Source organism: Alosa alosa, chromosome 20, assembly GCF_017589495.1.
Source record: "Alosa alosa isolate M-15738 ecotype Scorff River chromosome 20, AALO_Geno_1.1, whole genome shotgun sequence".
In the NCBI taxonomy this organism is placed as follows: Eukaryota; Metazoa; Chordata; class Actinopteri; order Clupeiformes; family Clupeidae; genus Alosa; species Alosa alosa.
Window position 1 is genome coordinate 30,244,283 of NC_063208.1, and position 18,748 is coordinate 30,263,030.

The 18,748-nt window shown below is 40.5% G+C and overlaps 1 protein-coding gene across 3 annotated transcripts in view; it reads left to right on the forward strand.

The window, feature by feature from the left end:
• The window catches only part of slco2b1 (solute carrier organic anion transporter family, member 2B1), a 217,344-nt gene that overhangs the window by 74,515 nt on the left and 124,081 nt on the right, over positions 1 to 18,748 (forward strand). For all 3 annotated transcript variants that reach the window (XM_048229425.1, XM_048229428.1, XM_048229426.1), the window contains exon 7: positions 2,236 to 2,366. In XM_048229425.1, coding sequence (XP_048085382.1) covers positions 2,236 to 2,366 — 131 coding nt within the window. The remainder of the gene's footprint in view (positions 1 to 2,235; positions 2,367 to 18,748) is intronic.

The following is an 18,748-nucleotide window of genomic DNA, read 5'->3' on the forward strand; positions in this document are numbered from 1 at the left end:
TTTAAGAGACACCCTGCTCACAAGAGACATCTGCCGGTTGTTTGGGTTGTTGCAGCGTCGTTGCAGCGTCACTGGAAAAATACAAATTAAAGTCGCGTGATCCCGCGTGATGTTACGCGGGATCACCACCCTCCACCCTTAAGTGAAGCATTGAACAGTTCAATGGCCCTGGGGACAAATGACTTCCTCAGTCTGTCAGTTGTGCATGACTATGAGCAACGTCTCCAGCTGATCAAGCTCTTCTGCTTTATAATAGTGCTGTGGAGTGGATGACATTCATTGTCCAAGATGTTGATCAGTTTGTTCAGGGTCCTTTTGTCTGATATTGAAGTGATGCACTCCAGTTCGGCTCCCACGACAGAGCATACCACAGCATAGAAGAGAACACTGACAACAACAGACTGGTAAAACATCCTGAGGAGCTTACTGCAGACATTGAAGGACCGCATCCTCCTCAGGAAGTACAGCCTGCTCTGCCCTTTCTTGTAGAGTGCCTCAGTATTGGCTGACGAGTCCAGTTTATTGTCCAGGTGTAAGCCCAGATACTTGTAGGTGTTTACCACCTCCACATTGACCCCATCAATGGAGACTGGTAGCAGAGTGGGCTTAGACCTGCGGAAATCCACCACCATCTCCTTGGTCTTTGAAGTGATGAGTTGAAAGTGGTTGAGTTTGCACCATTGCACAAAGTCCTCCACCAGGCTCCTGTACTCCTCCTCTGGCTTGTCCCTGATACACCCCACAATTGCAGTATCGTCAGAGAACTTCTGCATGTGGCATGACACAGTGTTGTAGCAGAAGTCAGATGTGTACAGGGTGAACAGGACTGGAGAGAGCACAGTTCCCGGTGGAGCTCCGGTGCTGCTGATCACAGTGTCAGAGAGACAGTTCTTCAGTCTGACGAACTGTGGCCGCTGGGTCAGGTAATCTGTAATCCAGGATACCAGGTGGGCGTCCACACCCATCTGCAAGATCTTGTCTCCCAGTCTGAGGGGTTGGATGGTGTTAAAAGCACTTGAGAAATCAAAGAACATGATTCTCAAAGCACTTTTCCCCTTGTCTAGGTGAGAATGTGTCCTGTGTAGGAGATAAGTCCACGCCCACTTTCTCCTGATATGCAAACTGTAGCGGGTCTAGTGCATGGTGTACCTGGGGTCTGAGTATGCACCAGTCTCTCCATTGTCTTCATCACGTGTTAGTCCCTTTTCGAACACCACTAACCACTCGGTGAGTTGCACAGTTTTAAAAACGAATGTTAAGGGTTGTTTTAAGGACATGTTTGTGCATGCCCATAGCCAGCCACTCTGAAACAGTCAAAGACGATTCAAAATGAGTCAGAAAGTCGAGACAGGACCCATCGTCAAAATTTCGGTGTCCACCACTCTAGTGCATCCAAGTGCTAAATACCGGAATTATATTATCAGCCATTGCAGGCCCAAAAAAGGCCCAAACATAAATGATCCCATTCATCTAATCTTTCCTAACGATCCGCTAGCTGCCCACCCCATAAGCAGGCTGTCAAAAAAACGTGTCTCTGTAGGCAGCCTAGGCTATGAGATCTGCACACAAAAAAATTGCTGCCAAGAAGTGCTGCCAACCATCAAAAGCAAAATAAAGTGTTCCAACCAATAACCGACGGGATGTGCGTTCAGGAGATTTTCAATTGCACAGGAGGGAGGGGGAGGGAGTAGCGAGCTAGCTCTCTGTTTTGTTTGAACGTCAACAGAAGTGACATTACCCTGACATCGCTGATACAACCATTAAGTCCAAACTGAAATCATGACATATCAGGCAAATTTACTGACCTGGAGGGCTAATATAATTGAAGTGGCATTTAAAGAAATAGCCTGGCTTGAACTAGTGTAGACTTTGCTATAAAAAATTAAATATGAATAGTTTTTCATTCTTCTTACATTCAATGAAGTCTCTCAGAGGCTAGTTCTGTGTTTGTGAAATGGAAGTGTTTGTGAAATGGAATTATCTGAAATGCAATGCACAAGGCTTCAATTTGTCATTTTATATTTAACCTAATCTTGACTTTGCAGCAAACACTGTTCATTTGACAGTCTAAATAAAAGTTCAATGAAAGCTTTTAGCTTTTAGTCAATAACTAGGTTTAATCTTTGTACAGGAAGCTGGTTATCAGTCTTTAGTTGTTGGTCTTCACTCATTATTAGTTAGTGGCATTAGTTAAAAGTATACCATCATCATTGTGAAATTATTTTCTCTATTCAGATGATATAAGAATAGATAGAGATGATCCAAGATGGATTGGCGCCTGGTGGTTGGGATTCCTAGTGGCTGCTTCATTCCTCTTTCTCAGCTCCATGCCTTACCTTTTCTTCCCAAGGACAATGCCAAAACAGGTAAGACATTCATTCATTTAGCAGACACTTTTATCCAAAGAGGTACTGGGTTCGAATCGTGCCTGAGGCATAATGGCCAACATTTATGAAAAGTGCGTATGACATAAAACAGGCCATAGTACAGTAGGTCCAGACATGAGCTCAGTGTGGAGCAGAGCTAGCCTGGTTAGCACGCAGACCTTCTTAATTGGAATTGAGAGTCTGGACAAGCCATAAGTAAGGGCTTAACTAACAGTGAAATTAGACTTAAACTGGTAGATTAAACTCTTACCAAATTGTTTCAGAAGTGCAGCAATCTTAAAAAAAAACGAAGGTTTTACATGCAGTTGTATACTCAATTCCGAAGAAATACACCTCCATGCCAGACTAGCGATTGTATTTGCATGCCCATGTTTTAGGGACATTAGAAAATGGGCTTTAGTTGCCTCTTGGCCACGAACCTGCAGAGCAATCCCAAATTTGCCAAAGGTTTGTATGGGTATTCCCAGGCTAGAGCAGAGCGAGTCTGTGGCATCATTAACCTCTAAACAGGAGAATGTGCTGAGTAGAGGTAGAGCAGAGGCGACAATAGATGAGAGGAGGGTCGGAGGCAAGTGTGGTGGAACGTGACCATCGGCGGAGGAGCAGAGGGTTGCTCTGACAGACTGGCATTAACATGAAAAAGTGATAGATGGAGAGGTGCCACCATGAAGGTAACTATGGCACAGTTTCGAATGAGAGTCATCAAGCTCTTTGCCAGCTTTGGGCAGCGGACCAGTTGGAGGTGAAATTAATGTACAGTGGGTTCCATTTAGAAGTGGCCACTTCATTCACGCTTTCCGTGATTCACACAGCTGCGTGAAATGTATTACAACTGGGGTTGTAAGTGGGTCGCAGGAGATTTTATTTTGGTCCCCAGCAAAGCCTAGTGACAATTTATGTTGTGTATGCTGCGTTCCAGTGCCCATCCAAACCAATGGGACGTGGGACTTATCCTACCTGAAGTATACTAGCTCCTAATTTAAAGTGTTCCAGACAATTGAAGTGGAATACTAAACAGAAAACATGGACGACCGCCGTGCTAAGCTGATACTCGCTTTGTTTTTTTCAGCCGTGGCCCACTGGTTAGCACTCTGGACTTGTAACCGGAGGGTTGCCGGTTCGAGCCCCGACCAGTGGGCCGCTGCTGAAGTGCCCTTGAGCAAAGCACCTAACCCCTCACTGCTCCCCGAGCGCCGCCATTGTAGCAGGCAGCTCACTGCGCCGGGATTAGTGTGTGCTTCACCTCACTGTGTGTTCACTGTGTGCTGTTTGTGTTTCACTAATTCACCGATTGGGTTAAATGCAGAGACCAAATTTCCCTCACGGGATCAAAAAAGTATATATACTTATACTTTTTGTCTGTTCTGGAGCCGTATATGTAAAAGCGCCATTTTGATAACTGGGTATACTTTGACTTCATGCAAACAGATAATAACGACATACTGTAATTTCATGCCATAATATGAAAAACAAGTTGTGTTAAAATGGCAGTGTCTAAAACAACCCTACACGCAGAGAAGTAAAGTTTATAGCCTATTCCTTGAAGTTTTACTTCTCACAAAATGTGACTCCACGGGCGCCGCCATTATCCTCCGACTTATTTTGGTGAGGTTGGAGTAGGTTGAGCTCGCCGGTAGGAGGCATTCGACAGGCATTCCAGTGCACTTTTCTTAGTTGGAGGTAGGATAAGTCCCACGTCCCATTGGTTTGGATGGGCTCTGGAACGCACCATTATACCTTATAGCTTAAGAAAGCTAATAGCTTTCTAGGATCTAGACCTAGTTTGTTAAAAGTCATGGTTTTGTCATAACTCCCTCTGTGCATTTTTGCATTTAGAATAGATGAAACTGGAACAACAGTGCATTAGATAGGCTATAATTTAAATGGACATTTTAACCCTATTTTCCTCTTTCCATCTCGTGAACTTTAGCCTACTAGGCTACAGTATGGCGCATTATCGTTCATCTTTTGGCTATTTCGCAAAAGCCTCTTGTTCTGATATTTATTCATTTCATATTCTTACAACATAAACACCAATAAATAGGCTACAATATAACGACGAGTTATTTGCTGTTTACATCAGAATTGTCCACAGTGTTATGGATCTATTTGTCTGCAACGCAACATAAGCTACAACAACATCTATCTTTAGAAATACAGGAGCAGCTTACTATATGCTGAAGAGGGATGACTGTGTAGCATGCCAAAATATCCTCAAATTCTCGGATGTACATTAAAATTGATCTTTTCGGTAGGCTAGTCATTTCCAACTTCCCAAGCTGATGGTGCTCAAAATGCAACACAACCGTGTTCAAAGCAGGATGAGGACAACCTGAAGTTGTGTGTGTGTACAAAACTGAGCTAGAATTTAACAGCTTTGAACATATTTGGGTGGATGACAAATAAGCCTGAAAAAAGGAATTTAAAAAAACTTCAAATATCATCCCTAAAAAGTGTTTATATGTGTTGCTGTATCTCTAAACTTGACTAATATACATTTTTTTTTTTTTAAAAAGAAGTGAAATATATATTTATATGTCAATTTGTCATGTTAGTGCCTAAAATTGTCATATGGTGTGACGTGAAAATAATTTGAAATAAAATGAATGTGCGTTCAGGAGATTTTCAATTGCACAGGAGGGAGGGGGATAAAATCATAAAATGATTTTTTCTACTTTAATTTATGTCACTGTACATTTTAATCACGTTTGCTTTGATTTGCAACATTTCCTTATGAATATTTAGAAGAAAAACCTAAAATTTAACAAGTTATTTTTGTCAAGGTGGAGAATGCCCTAAGTGTAACCAGATATTTTAGCTTAATTCTGATATTTCTTGTAAGAACTCACTCAAAATTATTGAGGTTCTTGCAGATACCATTTCCTTTAGGTGCTATTGATGTTTTAATGATTTTTCAATTATAAAGTCTTTTTTGTGACATTATTTAATGTCACACCAAATGACATGGTGTCACGCCATATGATGAACTGCACCACTCCACCATGTGTCAGGAGCAAAACAGGGTTTTTAATGACAATAAAATCATTAACAATGAATTTTGAAGTCACTCTATGAATGGTGTATCGTGTAACAGCAAAATAGATGAAAGTTTAGTATTTATTTTTAAACTTACATGGCATGGTAACATAAAAGAAAAAAGTATGAGAAATATGAATTGTACAGATACATTTTTTTCCCAATTATCACAGATTTAACAAAAAACATATAATATATGAATTTAAAACATATTTTACAAGAACTTTTATGTAAAAATGCAATTTGGTCATATGGTGTGACAGAAATGTCATATAGTGTGACTTGAAAAAAAGCTGTCACACCATATGATGCAGCCACACTATATGACATTTTGACAGTTAAGCTAATTTTCTAGACAGTTAAATACAGCTAACTATTATTTAACATGCAACTGACCACATGGCAGCAGTGCTTTTAAGAATTCATGAAGAATATTTGTGGAAAAATAGCTACTTTTTAGGCAAATGATGTCACACCATAAGACACTAAAATTTGGCCACGATTGATGATGTCAATTCAAAGCTTTTATATATAAAAATCTAAAAAGCAGAACTCACCTCTTGCACATGGACAGTCTGAATTCATTGTTTCATGTGTGTAATTGAGATTGCAGAATTGTGGGAAAACTGAGGAGTAGTAGTGGGCCAAACCTAGTAGGCTCTAGATATCTATCCAACCACTTAGATATGGCACTGCAGAATGGTTATAAAAAAGTTTGTGAACCTGTGGCCTAAAACATCAACGTTTTGGGCAATATTGGTGGTTGCATGTTATATCTGAAGTGAATTGGGTCGCGGTAGTCTGTCATTTTTAAAAAGTTGGTCCCCAGAAAAAAAAGTTTGGGAAACACTGCTGTAAGCTACAGAATGATACTATAAACATCACCTTGTTGACGTCGTACAGTAGACTAGGCTAAATCAGAGCCTACTTTTTTTATCAAGCTGGGGTCCGAGATGATGGCCTTTGGCGAACAGTTTAGGCCTACTCAAAATGAGTAAAACCAAATTTGGCGAAATCTCACACTTTTTTCTCTTTCCACTTTGCGCAGTAATTTCATTAATTCCAATCGGAGGAAAGAAAGACATATGCAGTTTTCTTGTTTAATTAATTAGGTAGTCTTATTATCTGCTAGGCTAATGCAAAACCATTTTCTGATATTTTGTATAGATTGGCTATATGAAGATATCGATATCGGCATAAACAGGGCGCCCAATTCGTGAGACACACACCTTGCACGCCACACCTTGTATTGCTGTTGTACCTAAATTAAAAACTGTTTCAGATGGGAGCCACCAACCCCAGTGCTGGAGCCTACCATTCCCCCTCATATGAGTCTGACTTCTACGCTTCAGAAGACGTGCTAAAAGCACCGCCACTCCCCTCCCCCAGCTTATTTCCATGACAGTAGCCAGCAGGGACAGGCCAAGAGCAGCTTCACACGTCAGATCAGCTTGTGGGCCATTAGCAATAGTTTATATATACAGTTTAGGCCTACTCAAAATGAGTATATATATAAAGGACCTATACAGTATATATCACTTGCCATAGACATTCTCACTTGGCGTTGACACGCAGGCAAAATTCCCAACACTTATTAATAAGTTATACTTATACACTTATAATTAACAACACTTAAAATAGCCCATAATTTGCATCGAACAGTACAGGGGTAAATTGAGTCAAAAAACACTTAGTGTCGTGAATATTTTCCTTTCCATATTAAAAATCCCAGGGGACACGAATCAATCAGAAGGATATGGTATACAATACTGGACGGATGGAATTTCTAACCCAACTTGAACTCAAGCTCAGGATCTTCCAAGCAGTCTGAAATGTTTTTCCCTCTTGCATGGTATTCAAATGTGTTGTTGGATTTCCATTTGTTGGAAACTAGTGCAGTGCCCGTTCAAACATGCTATTCCTGTAGCCCAATTACATGCCTGCAGGTAGGCCTGCTTTGAAAATAGAATAGGGAAAAACATAATTCCAGGTAAGCATTCAATAATGAATAGGCCTACAGATAATATAATAATAATAATAATAATAATAATAATAATAATAATAAATGTGAACTGAGCAGAATTTAAGCATGGCTACATGTGACATTTTTTACAAATCAAAATTACATAATCCTAACAGCTGTTTTGAGTCAAGGCTATATATGCTTAGCCTATTGAATAACTTGATGATGGAGAAAACAAACCATTTTGTGGAATGATGCATCATATGAAATTTGCAACGGTGTGACTCAAAAACAGTCTCTGGTGGCCTATAAGTGACATCCCACTCGTTGCTTGTCGCTGGTTATGCTTTGCATGTGTGGTATTCTGAGACGTTCTTTAGTTCGGGACCATCATCGCTCGTTTCAATTTAGGACCTTGCAGTTGGAACTGTCGTTTGCTTATTCAAAGTCTAAAGACAGTCCAAAGTAGCCTGGGCTATTCATATAGCATCACACTCTGTCTGCCACTCGTTGCTTGTCGCTGGTTATGCTTTGCATGTGTGGCATTCTGATACGTTCTTTAATTCGGGACCATTGTCGCTCGTTTCAATTTAAGACCTTGCAGTTGGAAATGTCGTTTGCTTATTCAAAGTTTAAAGACAGTCCAAAGTAGCCTGGGCTATTCGAATTGTCCGTTTATTGCACATCATTTTTTACGTCATTTTGAAGAGCCACCGCATACCTGTGTGTTTTGGCGTGTTGTTGCAAAATCCGCGGAATTCACTTTATTGTTGAGGTCAGACATGTTAAGTTTTTCCCCATGTAACCTACACTGATCCAGCTCTGCCAAACCCCTGCTTCTATCCTCACTGCTAGCTTACAGTACAGTGGTGTGTGGGAGGGGGAGTGGCTAGCGGCGAAAGCCAATGTGCTTCTTTTACCGATATATTTAACGATATCTTTTGCATTTCTTATTCAAACAACGTCAAATTTGGCACTGCACTTACTCATGCCCATAGCAAGACACCTGCCAAGTTTGAAATCAGTGTGACAAACGGGCAGTGAGATATGCGTGCCACAGACACACAGACAGACACAGGGTCGGACTGGGAACAAAATTCGGCCCTGGCGATTTTCTCCTGGACCGGCCCACTACTGGACCGACGACCCCCACCAATACCGATTCCCCCCCATAAATAACAAACACACAGTATCATGCTGTAGCAACACTTCATAAACTGAACCCAAACATTTAGATTTGGACCTATAGGTATAGCTATAGGGATTTTGTTTTGGTTGCTAATCACACCATTTTAAAGTGATTTGAGAGGGACAGGATTCAGCGATAGGCTACTAAAGACAGGCTCATCCTCTGTCTGTCTCACTTCATGTTACCCCATGCATTAAACCACATGTCACTGCTTGACTAAATGAAAAATATAGGCTACTGAACATGCATGGAGATCGTCATAGTTGACAGAAATTACGATTTGTGCCAACATGTTGTAGAAACACAACCACAGCCTTTAGGCCTATTTGGTGCAAATCTTCTCCTTTACTTTTGTTAGTCAGCGATTCACATTAACTGTAGGCTATCACCAAAAGTGTATACTAAATGTTTTTGCCCAAGTTTGTGTGCCGTCATCACATTTTGCAAAATTAGGATACCTTCGTTACTAACCTACCAGTTGATACTTTTTACGTGCATCGACGCTACTATATGGGAAATACTTTGAAGTTCCTTTTGAGTCCAAACATGAATAGGTTTTCTTTAACCTACACTTTTCCACCAAGTTGTGCAAAAATTGTTGGCTACCCGGAGTTTTTTTTATGTTGACAGACAAACCGTACTACAGCCTACATGGTGCAGTAAATGGAAGCTCTTAGCGTGCAACTAACGTCTATAAAAACAATATATTTATGGAATAGAACTAGACACCTCTGATTGCTGTTTACGGTTAAACTGCGATGATGTGAACACCAGCCAGCGGAGGGCACATATATAGCCTAGGCTACCATGCATGGACCCGTAGGCTATATTTCCCCACAAACCAAGCGGCTGCTTGGACAAATCCACTTGAGGGGTGGGGCAGGGGGGCGCGATCGTAACACACACTGAACCTGTCATGAAGAGGCCAAAATTATTGACCTGTCACCCCCCAATCCAAATGGATGCAACTGCATTTATAGGCTAGGCCTAGGTCTACATAACGGGCCGCAAATAGGCTAAATAACTTTAAAAAAAAAAAAAATTCCCCGGAGGTCACCGGCCCACATGTGGACCGGCCCACCGGGCATTTGCCCGGTTGTACAGATTACCAGTCCGAGCCTGGACAGACAGACAGACACACAGACGCTTCTTGCTTTATAGATAGATTAGCATGCTCGTCCCACCACCTTGTCTTCGTTGGTTGGCATAAGCTGCAATGAAATCAGTTTTGTTTACTGTGGATTGACAGTTCCACAAGCCCATTAAGAAGGAGTCTCCAGTGTGTGAGGACTGTTTTTAGTGACCGAGGTTAGCCAGATTTCTGCACCTTTTACAATTATGATGTTTTCTTCATGGACTGGAGGTAACAGAGATACCTGTGCTTGGTAAACTTGCTCGTTTTGACCAGCCCTCTGAGGTTGCAGTGCTTAGTTTTTCAATGGTGGTGTAAATTATGCACCTGAATGTCTGATGCCCACAAATGACCAAAACTCACAGCTGTTATTGTTTACATGCCCTCAGCTGTTTACAAATGTTAAATGGCAATCTGAATGAATTGAAAAGGATTCAGATTGCCAAGTAGTGTAATGCTTACATGTTCACTCTCCCAACACACCAAGGACCAGGGGCATCATGTAAAATGTTGCGTAGGCTACGTCATCTTTCACGATCACGGTCGGGTGTGAGTAGAGTAGGGGTGTCACGATCTCGATTTTATATCGAAATCGATTGAAATTACATCTCAGTCTTGAACTTCGAACTCAAAAGTAGAATCAATGATGCAGCCACAGTGTCACCTACAGTATGTATGCCTAGACGCACAAACGCACATGCACGTGCTGAACTGCGACGTCAACACTCCTCATTCTAATTTTAGGCTGCAGCCAGTTAAAATATACACATCAACCTACCAAAATCTACTCTGAAATCACTGGAGTGGAAGTATTTTGTTGTTCATTCACGTCAATTACCACTAACTACAGTGGGCAGTGCTTCGACTTGGCCAGCTTCACTTTCAAGGGTCCGCCGAGTGGGATCAATGCCGTATCACGCTGACTTTAATTTGTATTTTTCCAGTGAGATGCTGCAACAACCCAAACAACCGGTAGATGGCTCAAGTGAGCAGGGTATCTCGTAAAAAGAAATGGAGCCTGGAAAACCCTACAGACTTCACTACAGACTTTAGCAGACTGGTTTAGAAATAATTTAATAGCCAGAAATATGCCTGCCCTGCCCTAATAAAGAAATATTTGGTTAACTGCGAGTAAATCCCGTTTGCAGCCGTAGAAGAAACGCAGGACAAATTAAACATTCTGGTTTTCTCCGAGTGCAACGATGATGGACAGACATCATTTGGACAAAATATAGAGCATATTAACCTCCGTTGCTCAGCCAATTTCTGTGAAATAAGCAAATGTATTTGTTCAACTTTATGAAGCATAATTACGCATAGGCTACTTGGAACATAATACATTTGACAAAGGACAGATGTATGTTGCTAGTGACAAAATATTAACTTTCAGTGTTTTACGATGTCTTTTTGTCATGGGGAAGTGTTTTTCCCCATGCATTTATTCTAGGTTACTGTCAGTGACTGCCGTGAGCTTGCTGGTTCTGTGTTTCGCTCATGTCAGTGACTGACGCGAGAGAAGCTGGGTCTGTGTTGTGTTGCGCTATGCTAATTTATTTTCATTGGGCATGCCGTGCCGTGCACAGCTCTTCAGTTCTGACAAAAGCCAAAATTACTCCTTTTGAAACAATGAGTGCAGGAAGCGTTTGTATGGTTATATTGCTTGACGGGGGGGATCCCAAGCAGCTTTCAGCCATAAGGCTACTTTGAGAACATTTCAATTCACCCAACACCAATATTCAAAATGTTGAAAACGATTTCGGCATAGCCTATAAAACAGTTTAATTAAATGGAATGTTAGTTGTAAACAAACGAGCTACTTGGTGAGGCTTGGCCTCACAGATGCACTCATGCCAGTGTTTTACGATGTCTGTCATGGGGAAGTGTTTTCCCCATGCATTTATTCTAGGTTACTGTCAGTGACTGGCCTTGAGAGAAGGGTGTTGTGTTGCGTTCTGCGCTAATTTATTTTCATTGGGCATGCCGTGCCGTGCACAGCTCTTCAGTTCTGACAAAGCCAAAATTACTCCTTTTGAAACAATGAGTGCAGGAAGCGCGTTTGTATGTTATATTGCTTGACGGAGGGGATCCCAAGCAGCTTTCAGCCATCTACTTTGAGAACATTTCAATTCACCCGACACTAATATATATATAATATATATAATATATACATATAATATATAATAATATTCAAAATGTTGAAAACTATTTCGGCATAGCCTATAAAGCAGTTTAATTAAATGGAATGTTAGTTGTAAACAAACGAGCTACTTGGTGAGGCTTGGCCTCACAGATGTGCTCGTGCCTTAGATGGCAGGAAAAAATCTTCACGATAGGCCTATTAACTAACCACCCGATTCCGCTTGCTGGGGAAGGGGGCCATCAGACATTTGTGCCCAGTTAATCCGGCCCTGCCCCCAACAAATCACACCTTCCCACCTCTGACAGCTTAAAAGAAGTCAAGAGGACTCCTTACTCACAGACCTATTCACAAACCTGCGGCATTTTGCCGTGTTTTGAAATCCTATGCCGCTACAGGAGCTTCCAATGCGAGGAAGCAATTTTGCATTGTAGGCATAACTAACATGCAATAACGCCAACAACAACCAAAACTAGGCTAATCATTGTCAACATGTAAATTAAATGTAACATTATTGTGAATCAAATTAAAATGTTCTCTTTTGCAAACGTAGGCATAGTAACAGAATAATTTAATAACGTTACAAAGATACTACATCAATCCGTATGTTTCATTAGGCTACTAGGCTATTTGTTTTGCCTTGCTCTTTATTAATTTAGGCTAGGCCTTTTTATTCAGTTATTAATCATCTTCCGTCCTTCGCACTACTTGTGTAGCGCACGCGCATTCTCGACCTGTCACCTGTCACTCATCATCGGAAGAGAGGTGTTTGGAATTCCGTGTTACAATCGTCAGCCAATCAAGGTGGTCACTTCAGTCAAGCTCGTGCATGAGTAATGAGGTCATCCATAGCCACGAAGACTCACTCCTAGTTTAGGAGTTGTCTGAAAGGCTTTGTGAATAACTTTTAAGAGAAAACTCTAAGTTAAAATCTTTAAGTCTGATTTAGGAGTAGCCTACTCCTAGTAGTAAGATAAAAGCCTTTGTGAATAGCCTACGGCCCTAGTTATTCATCATCTTCCGTCCTTGTGTAGCGCACGCATTCTGAGACCGGTCACCTGTCACTCATCATCGTAAGGGAGGTGTTTGGAATCATGCCCGCGTTAACAATCATCAGCCAATCAGCCAATCAAGGTGGTCATGCTTGCCCATTTACCCAAATTAATATTACTGATGATCATTGTTATTTAAGAACATGCAGTGTGCATAGGGTACCAAAAACATCTTGCTCGTAAAAAAGCATCATAACGCACAATCTGGCGGGTCTGTTATTTACTTTAGGCTGCGCAAACCACAGGCCTTTATTTTGGGCAAGCCTGCATTCATTCATTCATTCATTCATTCATTCATTCATTCATTCATTCATTCAACCTTTATTTATTCTCAGAGGGTCATTGAGGGAAGCCCTCATTTTCAATGAAGCCGAGATTACAAAAGCGAAGCAAAGCGCTCCACAAACAAGACAACATTCGAGGCCTTCTGTTGAAGAATTTTATATAAAGCCTGCGCTAACAGGCCTACCACAGCTGTGGATAGTGTGGAATGTTCAAGTAATAACACAATCCAATGTGTGTCTCAATTGTCCCCCGCTGACCACCTCACACATTTCTCTAGATTTTACAACAAACTTACATGACACAATGCCATAAAATATGCCAGTTTTAGGACACAGAATAATGTTTGTAATGATACCAGGTAGGCCTACGTTTAACAGTAACAAGTGTAATGAGCTATTCATTGTCGAAGGTGCATGGTGAAGTGAAATTCTTACTTTGGAAAACAAACATTTTCCGATATCATCGCCGATCATCAGAATATTCCAACAGATTCTGTGTTCTGGAGTGCAGGTAATTTGTTAAGGTTCTCAAACTTTTATTTCATTCCCCACTTTGATCAAGGGGCATGACTGATGATAGTGGAGATAACGTGTTATCCCGAGGCTTTTGCAAGTCAGCATCTTCGACGGTAGTCTATTAAAAATATAAGTTTTCAATGTCCCAAACGGAGAGCCATACTTTATGGTTTTTAACGATCTCTATGCTACTCACAAAAATGTAGGCATGGGGACATGATGAAGTAGGCTATCCAACTGTCGTGTGTTAAATTATTGTGATTACGAGCCAGTGGTTTTCAAACATTATGCGTGACTCGGACATCTAACTAAATGCAACAGGCTCATATCGTCCTCACATTCGTAAAATGAGGACCAGTGTTTTGTCAAATTGCAAATAGCTATTCGTTTTAACTATTTTTGTATTTAGTATGAAGTGCTTTTTGTATAGGCTACTATCTTAATCTTGGAATATGGGGAGGGAAGTGACGCGTCTGCAGTCAGCCAAATATGAATGTAATTCTGCGGCATAAAGCAGATGTATTTGTTTATTGTACAGAAAAATAAAAGTGACATGTCAAGCAGTCAATTGACTACATTGCAGTCAAGAAGTAGGGCAAATTAAGACACTGTTTTGATTTGGGTAGTTGCGTTACCCCCAACACTGACAATAACATAGACAGCAAATTAAGATATTTTTTCGTTTTATGGAGCGGTAGGCAATCAAAAGCAGATTTCGATTTTCGCTACCACCGTGTAGTCAAGCCTTAAGCCATATCGATTTATTTTGTTATTGAATTCGTATGCTGGGATTCCTCTCGGTAACGATTACGTTTAAAGGTAGCCTAGCCTCCTGCTTTTTCAGAAGGGGCGGCAGTCAGGCTACTGACAGAGCGATGTAGGCTACAGTGGCAGAGCGACGCTCAGTGGCTGAAAGTGGTACTAAAGCTTCACGCAGCTTCACGCCTCGTAATGCGCGACTGAAGTGGCCATTTGAAAGCGATGCCCGCTGTAAGCCTAGTCAAGCAAGTGAAAAGATGATCTAGTTACAGTCCAAAATTACTTTAAGGCTTAAAATGCACATTGTTAAGTAGCCTACATATTCCATGAACACTAACCTTGGGTCTCTTCGGAGTGTGCTGAAACAATCAAATTATCATTCTGTGTTGTTTCTATTTCACTATGCTCACGTCTCTTTTTAGCCTAATGTTTGTTCTGTTTACATTACAAACTCGCGGTTGGAACGGTAAAAGTGGTTTCAAAATAAAAGCCTCCCGAAACAGAAAAGGCCGAAAAAAGTAAACAACATATAATGAATGCATTAATAGTAATATTAAGTAGGCCTTCGCTATTCAGTTCAACATGCTTACGTTTTCAAAATCAAAGACTGGTTTGTGTTCTTTCTGGATTTAAATGGAATTCCCCAGATAGCAAGAGGCTGGCGGACCACTGTCGGTCCACTGGGGGCATAGCTGGCATTTTGATCATCGGTTCTCTGGCGGTCCGCTGGCGGGTTGCAGACAAATTGCCCAATATTTTGCCACTATTGGTCTAAAATCTTTTTCATTTGTTCAGTTATACTCCATATATCATTTTATTTTATTTAAGTTTTCTGGTAACACTTTAGAATAACTAAGTATAAGTACATATACTCTTTTGATCCCGTGAGGAAAATTTGGTCTCTGCATTTATCCCAATCCATGAATTAGTGAAACCCACTCAGCACACAGTGAACACACAGTGAGGTGAAGCACACACTAATCCCGACGCAGTGAGCTGCCTGCTACAACAGCGGCGCTCAGGGAGCAGTGAGGGGTTAGGTGCCTTGCTCAAGGGCACTTCAGCCGCTTCCTACTGGTCGGGGTTCGAACCGGCAACCCTCCGGTTACAAGCGCTAACCAGTAGGCCACGGCTGCCCCCTACACACAATTCCTCATTTATTAAGCCGTTGTTACTTATTAGTTAATGGTTTGTTCATCATTAGTAATTTCTTGTCCATACATAATTTATCATCAGTTAAGCATTTGTTCACACAATTATAAATGGTTTGTTCATAGTAAATAGTAAAAAATATGTTTGTAAGTACATGATTTATACTTGTACTTATGTAATGAAACAACCACTTATAATGAAATCCATTTTCTTATTATAAACCAGTTGCAAACTATTACAAAATGCTTTGTTCATCATTTGTAAAGCATTGTTCCTATGTTAATTCTCATAAATAAAGTATTTGTACACACAGTTATAAATGGTTTGTTCATAAATTTTGCAATAATATTTTGTTGATGAAGTAATATTTCCATTATTTAACAGTTGATACATAAACATGCACTAATGATTAGTTAGGGTGAGGATACATATTTTATAAACCACTTCCTAATACTATAATTCATGATTAACTCAGGAGTTACAAGTGGTTACTTAATGATATTTTGTGAGCTTATCTAAAGTGAGGACTTTCTATGCCTTTGCAACACATTTTCAAATGAGTTGTAAAGATTACATTCACATTCATTCATTTAGCAGACAAGCGACGTACACATGTCAATTAAATTGAAGGCCATTGACATAACAGTGAGAGCCAGGAATTGAACCCCCAACTTTTCAGGCTACTGCCAATGTGGCCTTGCCCTTTAATTTCATTGACATGTGTAAGTCGCTTTGGGTGAAAGTGTTTGCTAAATTAATAAATACAAGTGTAAACTTTATAACTAATTTGTGTTTCAAGGCATAAATCGTCCTCACTTTAGATGAGCTCACAAAATATCATTCTCAGGTCTCAGTAGCATACAGACATCACACACAATATGCACTTACAGCAGAAATGGTAAATATAAGTATAAGCATAAACATATAACCAAACTCCACTGTACAATAGTACGGAGCCCATGAGGTGACATGAAAAAAAATAAAACTAAGGTAAAAAAAAAATACTGAGAAAAGGTATGTACCTGGGACAAACACTGACTAGGTTTGCGAGATCTTGAGTTTGTTTTGCGAGATCTTGAGTTTGTTTTGCGAGATCTCGAGTTTCTTTTGCGAGATATTGACTTTCTTTTGCGAGATCTCGAGTTTGTTTTGTGAGATATTGAGTTTGTTTTGCGAGATCTCGCAAATCCATCAATGCAGAACCACAAATGTTCTGGAGAGCTTCAGTCACTGAAATTATGTTGAAGTGCCTTGTTTTGCCAGCATGCGGCGAACAAGAGCAAAACTAACGGGCTTCACGCATAAATGCAGGCCAGGCTGCAGTGTCATTGTCGGCGAAATCACTGAAGTCACTGGCAGAAAAATAAATAATCAAATAAACGCTTTCTGTGGTGATTCTGCATTAAGTGTGCATTCATCGATGTGTCTCACTTACCAGCTTAAGCGTTGTTGCTTGTTGTTTCTGGCAGTTTCCCTATTGGCTGATAACGATTTATTTATAAAAATGTATCAAAAGTTAGCCCTCCCCCGTGGGGAGTAGTAGGCTACGTTAGACATGACCTGTCAAGACGTGAGATTGAGAGATTCTGTTCTCAGTAGCGTAGCCAGAAATGTTTAAATGCGTGGCCATACAAACATTAATCATAGGCATGTTATATTTATGACATATAAAGTGGAATTTATTGAAGGCATTTGATCACAGCTGACAAAACAAGCATGACTGTAGCTTCGGTGCGTCACATGAAACACATGAGACAATAGATTGAACATATTGGACAACTCCAAAGCCTTATCATAGGCTACATTCATGACATGAAAAGTGGAACTTATTGTACAAAAATGACACATTATGCTGTCGGCTAAACATTTTAAACTTATGCAAAACTGCATGAACCCAGCATTGGTGCGTTGCATAAATTAAAACACAAATTGAAGCAACAGCTTGACCATCGGACAATCCTACTGCAAAGCCTTTTCATAGGCATGGAGCGTTTATGACATAAAAAGTGGAATATGAACGCATTTCATCACACCTGACAATTACGGAGCTGCCGGCTGTAGCCTACGCAGATTTTACTGATTCTTGAACTATCAGCGCAGTGTTGACTTGCGCGTCTTTTTTAGATGGTGAACGTAAACGAAGGAAAGCCTAATTGGACGGGCAAGACTGACAAGTAGACAGGCCTGGCCGTGGCTACGCGTATGCTTGGTAGGCAAGTGGGAAAATGTCTGTAAACAAATTTGGTGGCCAGAAAAAAGAACATAAACAGAGGATAGAAAATACAAAAAAGGAGGGAGAGAACTCAAAGAATGTTGGCCTATGGTTCTTGAAAAGAAAGTCAATATCTCGCAAAAGAAACTCGAGATCTCGCAAAAGAAAGTCAAGATCTAAGCAAAAAGAAACTTCGAAAACAAACTCAAGATCTTGCAAACCTAGTCAGTGTTTGTCCCAAGTACATACCTTTTCTCAGTATTTTTTTTTACCTTCGTTTTTTTTTTTATGTCACCTCACGGGCTCCGTACAATAGAGACAGTAGAAGATAAGAAAAACTAACAAAACAAAACAATACAAAATATACTATATAAATTTAATAAAAAATCCACAGTGTGCTTGAGGGTGATCAAATATGAGACGCTTGCAGTGACAGGGCCGGGACTGGCCTGTAGTTCTGTGCATGGTGAGGTGCTCAAGAGAGTGAGTGTCATGGTGAAGGTGCAAAAAGTAGTCCAACAGTAGTCCTGTAGTTCTGTGTGCATGGTAAGTGCTCAAGAGAGTGAGTGTCATGGTGAAGGTGCAAAAAGTAAAAAGTAGTCCAACAGTAGTCCAACAGTGCAACAGTGCAAGAATAGGGTCTAGAGACCAGCATAAATAATATGGACAAATAGGAGAGTAAAGTATAATGTAGACAAGGTAATATAAAAAACTATGTCAGTGCAAGAACAGGTTGAGGTAATAGGGTTACAGCCATTCAGTATTGTTGCAGGTCATGTGTGCTAACATAGCATGAAAAACAGTGTAGCAGTAAAAACAGTAGTAAAAACATTATGCTGTGGACATTAGTAAAACAATTGTAAAGCAGTAGTGGGCAGTCAGTACTCAAACATGGAGAGGGTGGAGAGGCAGACAGACTAAGCAGAGAA